At 42.6% G+C, this 9,574-nt stretch overlaps 1 protein-coding gene across 1 annotated transcript; it reads right to left on the bottom strand.

Moving 5' to 3' along the window:
• Positions 1-2,724: 2,724 nt before the first annotated feature.
• Positions 2,725-5,427, bottom strand: LOC125308056. Its single transcript, XM_048264277.1, has 12 exons — positions 5,386-5,427; positions 5,123-5,222; positions 4,920-4,967; positions 4,714-4,794; positions 4,394-4,609; positions 4,205-4,257; positions 3,962-4,031; positions 3,786-3,872; positions 3,576-3,674; positions 3,414-3,497; positions 3,214-3,318; positions 2,725-3,132 (listed from the first exon to the last, which is right to left on the bottom strand). Exons 1-12 carry the CDS (start codon positions 5,415-5,417, stop codon positions 2,992-2,994), a joined length of 1,116 nt encoding a protein of 371 aa, XP_048120234.1. The 5' UTR covers positions 5,418-5,427; the 3' UTR covers positions 2,725-2,991.
• Between the last annotated feature and the right edge of the window lie 4,147 nt (positions 5,428-9,574).

Genomic DNA, 9,574 nt, shown 5'->3' on the forward strand with positions numbered 1-9,574 from the left:
TTACCTGGTCTGTTTTGCAGGAGTTGTGGACGCCCTAGCTCGCTCCATGCCTGATTAGTTTCTTTCTTTTCTGTCATCTCAGGTACGCCACATATTTTATAATTGTTTGAATATTGTCTTATGTAAACTTGTGCGACTATTGTCGACTTGTTTAAATAGCTCTTTTGCAACTGTCCCACGGCAGAGGAGTTGTGCTGCGCCTGGCTCGCTCCATGCCTGATTAGTTTCTTTCTTTTCTGTCATCTCAGCAATAAACAGTAAAATCAAGGTCGGTTGTAGCGTCCATCCTTTCTAAAACACAACGCAGAGTGATCGAGGGAGGGGAGAGACCAGAGCCATATAAAGGTACCTTTATATGGCTCTGGGAGAGACTACCTCCGTTACATTTACACTGAATTTCAAATTCTATTATGAGTTCCAAATCGCAATCTTCTACTGTTAAAGTACTTAAAATGTAATCTGTGTTTTAGTGTAGTGATCACACTAAGACGGTCCCTATAAGGTCCCCATCTGCATGTTGTTGCGTAGTTTCAAAACAACACTGTTGATATGCTGCTCTGACAGAATGATCAGATGCTTTATTGAACTAATGACAAAAAAGAGCTATAAAGAGATGCTGATTGCACAGGTATAAGAGTGAAACACCAATGTCTATGTTACTTAGTGTGTGACAAGTTGACAAGAATCACTACTAGGATAATTGTCGATTTATGTTACACCTATAACAAAAGTGTCATAGGCTACTCTTTTTAACTCATGAGGATGGCAATTCAGCATGATACAACTTTCCCTTGGAAAAAATTGATTTAATATTGATTTTCTCTTGACCAATATGTTTGTACTGACTGTTAATAACACTGCCACACGCAAAAGGTTGTAAGTCAATGTGGTAGAAACATGGCCTTTAAGCCTTTATTTGCTATCACAAATATTTGTACATGTCTCCAAAGTAATTTTGGACGGCAATGTTCTTGCAACAGTTACCAGGTCTTTGAGTATAGAATGGTTCTTTGCCATCACTCAGGCCTTGTGCTCCCTCCATATAATTTTGATGGGATTCATGTCTGGACTCTGGCTGGGCCTGACATTGTTCTCTGTTAACCACTTCTTGCCTTGTTTGGCTCTGAGATCATTGTGTGGTTTAACGGTCCAATGTTCCATGAACAATTCCAACGCCGGACTATTTATTTGCATTTTCTCTCACTAAATCATGATTAATGCATTATCATACCGGATACGTAATCATCCCACCTCTTGTAACTTTCACCTAACTTTCACAGACCGGCCCACTTTTTTAGTGGTGGTAGAAAATTGGATAAATAAGGCAACATTTCAGCTCTTATCCTGTAGTTTTTATTATAGGCTACCAATATTCCACAAGGATAGGTTGATAAGTTAACAAAAACAGGAAGGAAGAAATAAAGCATTTGAAATGTATCCCACAATTCCACTAAGAGGCATATTGAACTACTGTATTGTTTACATGTTTTTTTTTTCTGCATGGGTCAGCTATCATGTTGTTGTTTGGTGATTTGCTCCTTTACTACACCCACTTCTGAGCAAACAAGGCATATACGTTGATCATGTAGCCTCATGTATTGGAAGTTTGGCACATTTGGCAGCATTATCTTCCAATACTTTTCGTCTTTTTTTCCTGGCCTTTTCAGTCCCTCTTGGCGTCTTTCTACCATCCATCCTCCTTGACGCTTATCACTACGGTAGGGCCGGCCCGGCTGGTAGGCTATCTGAGAAAACTTTTTAGGAAAGACGGGCTATATGGACCCAACCAGTTAACTTTTCTTGGGAGGGGAGAACTCATGCAGAGGCTGCGGTGTTAGGCATAGAATGCGAACGTGTGTAGCCAACTTTAAGAGAAGATAGATTAACGTGACAAATGTCAATATTTTTCCCTCGACCGGCCCAAAAGTGAAGCGGCCCACCAGGAATTCTCCCGATTACCCACTCCGGGCCTGGACCTTACTGTCTGTATTGATCCTAGGCAGATGGGTCAGGCCCTTGAGTCGTGGATCTGCTCGAGGTTTCTTCCTATATGTATCTCCAATTCTAGGGAGTTTTTCCTCCCCCCTGTTACCCATGGGCCTTCTTTCTTTCTTCTCTTTTTTCCCTCTTTTCTTTTTCTCTGATTGCCTACATTCTGTAAAGCGCCATGATACATGCGTAATGTTTTGGCGCTCTATAAGCACAATAAATTTAAATTTAATTGAAATTGAATGTTGCCTATTGGGGCAGGTCTCCACGTCAGAGACTGTTTATTATAAATCTAAGCGTTGGCATGGATTTGAGCATATGCACGGTCTAAGATCAAATCTGTGTGTAAGAGCGTTTTATAAATGAGGCCCTTGGTATACTCTTGTAAAGGTTAAGCTGAGCTTTGCATATTTGGAGAAGAGTGATCCATGATCAGCATGATTGCCAAGTGGTCCATTTTGGGATGGGAGGAACATTTTAACCACCAAAACACCATACCCATTACCCACAGTGAAGAATCGCTATAGTATTAGTTTGGGGTGTTTTTCAGGCAATGTGGCCTGGCAACATGGTTAAAGTAAATGGCAGCATGAGAAAAATTTATTGTTTTGCTGTTTATATCTGTTATCATAAGATGACAATTATATAATGGTAATATATTAACCCAGGACAAGCAGAAGTTCAATATGACTGATTTATTGGGGGGAAAAAAAGGTATGCAGTTATTGCGTGCGCTCTGCATGGTGTGGCAACGTCCTCAGATGTCCAGGTGTCGTGTCCTCAGATGTCTCCAGGAGTCTTCAGATCCTCCAGGTGTCCTTGGATGTACTTAGTCCTCAGGAAGGTACTGGTAGGCCCCAACTAAACTGCAACAGGTAGCATCTGTAAAAGGGGGGGTCATAGAGGGTAGGTGTTAAGACATTGACTTTGTAATATATTACTGTATTATATCATTATATCATTTTTTTTATATTGATTTTATCGAGAGTATTAAAAAGGATATTAGGGCGATGGGAGCGTGCTCAGCAGCTGGTCCACCCGGCGCTCCAGACAGCTGAAAAGCCCGTCGGCGAGGACCTGGAAACGGCTGTAGACACTGAGGTCCAGAGAGAACACCTCCTCCAGGAACGCCCGGACGTCCGCCTACAAACCAATATACCGGTTAGTATTACACTTTTGGAGTAGATCACAGGAAAATGTTCTCAGGGTGCGGTCAGTACTTACCTGCAGCATCTGCCAATATTGATGTGCAGCTGGTGAACAGGCCTCAAAGGGCAGGAAGGCATGAACCACTGCAAGCAGTCGGTCCAGGAACCCACCCTGCACCCGCTATGGGGGAGAGAATAGAGAGAAACAGGGTCAGTTAGGCATCACAACACAATGACATGCGTCACAACAGGCACGGAAAGTGTAGCGTTGCTTACAGGGACCAGCTGGCGTTGAGCCACATCAAACATGCCAAACAGCACCAACTCGAACACGATGTCAAGCACATTGATGTGGTGGATCTGAAACAGAAACACGACATGAATTATACATCGATACAAGAGATGTGTCTGTGCTATGAGTTTATAATGCTAACATACCCTCGCCTCCAGAAGCTCCACCTGAATGCTCAGGGCATTCTCCGGGTTCTGGACGTAGGCCACCAGGTCATCAAAGGCCCGCTGAAAGAGATCCGCATCCTACAGGAAAGATAAAGGTGAGAATGAGATAGGTTGTAAATGCTTACAGTATGTATCAACCATCAGGATGGGCACATTATCTATAACACAGATGTCAGATAAAGCGCATACCCTCCCATTCAGCGTGGCCAGGTTCTGCAGGATCATCCTCACAGCAACGCTGGCGTAGTTGCACTGCTGGGCGTCGCTGAGTAGGATCTGATGGAGACAGGACAGGGTTTTGTTAAGGAATCGCTGTCACTATCCACACGCACATCTTTCCTGCACAGAAGAGATGAACTACTCACGGTGAAGGCCTGCCTGAGGGCTGTCAGTCTGGTCGAGAAGTCCTCCAGGTTCTTGGACTGGAAGAAGTTGCTGTTTTTTTGTAAAAAATGTAGTTAGTGCATTTCCAGACAGTTTGAATGGACTACCTGGGCTGTCAGTAACCATATGAGGTAAACTCTGCTCAGGTGACAAGCTAAAGCTCATATACCCAAACCCAAGGGAGAAGTGTATACTGCATGTAAGAAGGGCTGAACCGTACTTACAAGATGAAGGGCACCTCCCGAGCCTCAGGCAGGAGGCAGCTGTCCTCTGATCCCTACCATTGCAGATATTCATTTACAAATCGTCAGCATGGTGAGGCAAATTCAGCTGGTCTAAACATCAACTAAACAACTTAGAAGATACATTTCTGTCAGTGGTTGGTTGAGTTAAACACGAGTGCTCAAAATTACCTGGGCAGAGCTCTGGGTGTCGTCAGCAGCAGCTGAGGCGTCAGCACCAGGTGGGTCAGTGGGACCAGAGGCGTCAGCAGCACCAGCAGCACCATCAGCAGACGGGTCAGGGACCACAGGGGCCGGGACGGAGGTGGTTTCGGACCTCTCTGAGCTCACCAGTGATCCGTTGGCAGACAAGGTCACCCGCTTGTAGGTCTTGGATGTCTGGATGACCTGATTGGAGACCATATCATTGTATGTGAAAAATGAAAACCTGCTCCATCTGTTAGCACAAAATGTAAAAAGATAATTTGATCATAATTAAAACTAGTTTGTACCGGAACTCCATCCATGAGAACCAACAACTTGGACTCTTGCTCATGGTAAGACACTGCACGGACGACCTCACTACAGCGCCACTAGAAAAAGAAAATAAGGATAAATTTTAAATGAATGAATGATCTCCACACAGCTACTGGTATGTAAAGGGAAGAGGACTGGTAGCTCAGTAATTCCTCTTCAGCCAAATCAACACCATCTCTACCTTGATGATGGTTGCAGCATCAGTGGTGGTGTAGGTGTCACGGTTGCCCTGAGTAAAAGACCGCTTTATGTCTTGATCAACTAAAGCCAATTGCAATACATAAGTAATACAATGCAATAATAATATTATCTTATCAGATAATAATTATCTTATCTTATCATATTAATAATACTATATTATCAATATTATCTTTTTTTAGTTACCTCTGCATCAAGCACACAGTTCTCATCAGCGGTGACCGCAGAAGAACAGGGTGGACGATCTGTACACCATGGTGTAACGAAGCAGGGTCTGGACATCCCACTGCAATTTCACAAAACATTATACATTTTCAGTAAGGCAGACACACTTTGAACTGGCTTCACTTGGTCATTTGGATACATTTGGATATTTCTGTTCTTTGTTAGGTGGTTGATGAAGAATTACAAATATCAGCACCCTTGTCAAAATCAAATTGATTAAATACCCAAGACGGCTGCAGCTGTCCATCCACGCCATCCAGAGTGACCTATAAAACAGAAAACTGGTTAAAACTTGCTGTTGTAGCCTACATTTGGGTTTTATTGCTCAAAGTAATGAGTAGAGTGCTAAATCAAAAGACAAAGACAAACAAATGCCTGCTTACCACCTGGGGTGCGACAGTGTCCACAAGAATGAACCCTGTGATATGAATCAAATGTTTAAAGAATGCCAATTATTTTTTCATAAAACAACCTAAAAAGAGTAATCACTATAAGTTAACCAAGCGCACAACTGTTTATCTTATCCGACTAGATTACAAGGTAGTTAACCTGAAGTTTGATTCACTAATAGTTATTAGTTAGTCATTAATAGTTACCGTCTGTCCAGTCTGGCTGAGTTCCGACCTCCGCGGTCTCCCACACAGCCTGTGTTGCAGAGACAGCCGTCTCCTGTACTGCTTGGACACCTGCCTCAGCCCTCTGACTCTCTGCCAGCCTCCACCGTTTCCCATTTGGCCTGGGTCCCAGCATCAGCCGTTTCCCAGCCGGCTTGGGTCGAAGCCTCTGCTGTTTCCCACAGTAGGCTACTTGGTAGTGATGGGGACGAGACCGCCTATGCCGAGTCCGAGACAAGACCGAGTCTTTGAAGGGTCGAGACCGAGTCTGTTGGTTTTCAAATACAGTCGAGTCCGAGTCAAGACCGAGTCTTTGAGGAAGCAAGTCCGAGTCGAGACCAAGACCATAAAAACATGCCAGTTTTCATATTCATGATTTAATATCACCCCAATTAATAATCAACAGTTAGGCCCAGGCTTGGAATTTCACCATTTTAGGGGCAAGGCCACTTGGCTTTCAGTTGGGCATATTTGGTGGGGGGCACAAAGGCCAAAGTTAACTATACAGTAGTAGGCTATAAAAATAATCAAAGTTCTATTTAGCCTATTCACAGCAGTAGACCTGAATCACTGTATGAAACATTAAAAAACATGAAACATGACATATTACATAGAACTGTAAATCATCTGATCATCTAATATTTAGATGTCTAGGCTATATTTAATATTTATATTTATTTTATATTTGGCCTGTTATGGAATGATGTATTGAACAATTTAAGCACAGCTCAGCTTTAAGAAACTGATGCAACCTAGATGCATGCTTAGCATTTTTTGATCATTAAGACTCCTTTCACAAACTCTTACTCAGCTGTATATCCTCTGATTTTAATATTTACCTATATCTAGGCAATATTTGTAACATTTATTTTGTATTTGGCCTGTTATGAAATCATGAAGAACGATTTAAACACATTTTGAAACCTAAAGACCAAAGTTGGAGACATGAATGTAGACCTTGCTGCAGATTACATTTTTAATTTAACCGGAATACTCTGGAACGGCTCACTGTACAGGGGACTGCTTTACACCTCTGTGTTCGGTAAGGTCTGCTGTTTATTCTGATATATGGTTTGTCATGTGTTGAACGAAGGGTTCGTGAAGTATTCCACCAAGATGAATGGGTAGGGAGATGGGTGTAGCACCTTATGTAGACGTTATGATTAAATGTAATTATATTATTTACTTTTTCATGAACCGTTCACCACAGCAATTAGCGGCTAACATTGTTTAAAAGCTGAGAAAAAGCTCTTTCATGTGATGTGATACATGTGCCTGTGTGATGAGTAGGCTTAGCGATTGCAGTATATCAACTGAGAAGAATGGGTGAATTTGGACGACTTTCTGTCTTGCCATATGCTGTCATTTTCTCCACTGTGTAAGACTGAATTAGTTTGCACTGTGATGCTAAGATTATTTTGACAGGCTATAGGCTAAATAAAAAAATCGCTATTAAACGGTATAAAGCAGAATATTGAAAGAAGGGGGCACCAAGGGGCAAAGACGTGGCTGCCGTGAAATTTCATTTTGTTTTTTTTTTATATGAACATAAAAAAATGCGTTGGTCTCGAGTACTCGGTTTCCTTCTCCTCCCACTGTGGTCCGAGACTGAGTCAAGACCGAGTCTTTGAAGGAACAAGTCCGAGTCGAGTCCGAGAAAGCAGAAATCGGTCTCGAGACCGGACTCGAGTACTACATCACTGCTACTTGGGTCCCAGCTTCAGCCGTTTCCCAGCCGGCTTGGTAATGCCAGAAGTTATCAGAGGAAGGGGGGCGCTTGTGGTTGAACTTGGTACTTCGTCTCCCTCACCCAACTCATATGGATCTGCGCTGCCAATAATCCGTAATTTCTCGAAAATATCGCGCCTTTTTTGTGGTCCAAGTCCTGCCCTATATGCCTTTGCATCTTAGACGCATTTTGATGAGCTTTTCTGTTGTTTAGACACGGCCACAATCACGTAAGATATCCAAAGTGAAGTCTATCGAACAACAGTACTTTCTTGACGTGAAAAATTATCTTTTAAATTCACACACATCATATGTGAAATTCGTGGCACAATTCAAACTGGACCAAAAAATAATTGTTATCTCTTCATTAACTCCCGTTCATATTTTTTTGAAAGACAGGTCCCTTGTAGCAGAAGTAAAACGGAAGTCACTGGGACACTCTATACTCCATTGTACCAGAGAATAGGCTTGTTCGACTTGGACTATGGGTGCATTCAGAGCACCTCGGAATGACAAGGACCGCCCCCATGGCTACTTTGTTTTTCCGACAGCAAGTGTTCATGTGCTTTGCCGTCGGAATGTGTGACAAACACGGATGCCACAACAAAGTTTAAAACATACACTCACTAATCCTAAACAAACAACTGTATTTGCTTAAAATATAGTGTAAGATGCTCGTGAAAGAAAGATATGCAGCTTTTCAAGTGATAAAAAGGGCAAATTCCCAAGTTCCCATTAAAACTGTTGGACATGAAAGGCCACATGGACTACAAGCGAACTACAACGTGACGACAAAAGTGATGACGAGCCCCTAACTGGGCAACTCTGTTTTAGCCCCAGTTTCCGACCTCTGACTCACACATTACGTGGAATGATGATGATGTTTTCACTCGGAGAAAGGTTTTTCCGAAGCCCATGAACGCTAGGTGAGTCTGATTTGGTCTGGCTTTCTACGTAAACGTGATCTTCAGAGGCTAGACGGGAGGAGCTACAACAGAGGGCAGCTCATCCCGGACAGACAGGCTACAGTCTGCCTGACGTGACTCGCGGGAAATATTGCGGAATTTTGTTTGCAATAAACACAGCAGAACTTTCATTCTTACTCATTAAAATGAGCATGATGACTGACTAAATAAATTCTTATGATGTAGTTTAAATAAACCACTGTTGTCATACAGTTAACAGGCCTGCATTGTAGCACATAAATTCAATAGCAAGTGTTTCCCCTATATGTGTGTCTATCTATTTAGCCAACAACAGAAAATAACAGAATATCCAACGTTTTCAGTAGGCTAGCCTACCATTGTTGCAGAAATCACGATAAGAAGGTATCCCTTCGATTTCTGTTTATTTTCGTGATATTCCAACATAAGGAAGCAGCATGAGACTCCCGTCATAATCGTCATTAGGACATTCCTCCCAAATGGCCCTATCACGTCTTTGAACTGACGTCATGAGGGCGTGTTTTAGCTCGTGGAAGGCAACTGCAAGATCTGTCTGCAGGCTAAGACTCCCGCGATATTTTAAGGTCATGTGACATGGTGTCACGGTGGTAAGTCCCTCCCCGGCTGACAGAAGTCGGACAGAATTTCTAACCAGCAAGCATTGCGTCCATCCCAGTATGCATTGTGTTCAACCCAGCATGCATCACATCAAGTCAGATCTGCACAGATCTGCCTCAAGTCGAACACGCCTAATGTTTAATAAGGGGAGAACTACCACTCTCGGAAAACTTCCGGTTTCTGAACTGGTTGCAGTTCCTTCTGTGGTTCCACATGAGGGCTGGCCCATCGAAAGTGCAGAATGCATGGAGGTCTATGGAGCTGTACCCCTCAAAATCCACTTTTCTTGGGATATAATTTTTTTTCAAGTAATTTGAGTATTGCATTCGAAAGGGGAGGCAAAGAAAATACACTTGGTTGAATATTATATTTTTTAAAGTCACTTAATTGTTCTAAAAAGCCTTTCAAATGTGTCAATGATGTCATTCATTAGCACAATGCTAGCGTGTTATGTGCAACAACGACCCAACCTGTAAGAAATCAAAAGGACATAAGTACTCGTTCATTCA

Source organism: Alosa alosa, chromosome 15, assembly GCF_017589495.1.
Source record: "Alosa alosa isolate M-15738 ecotype Scorff River chromosome 15, AALO_Geno_1.1, whole genome shotgun sequence".
In the NCBI taxonomy this organism is placed as follows: Eukaryota; Metazoa; Chordata; class Actinopteri; order Clupeiformes; family Clupeidae; genus Alosa; species Alosa alosa.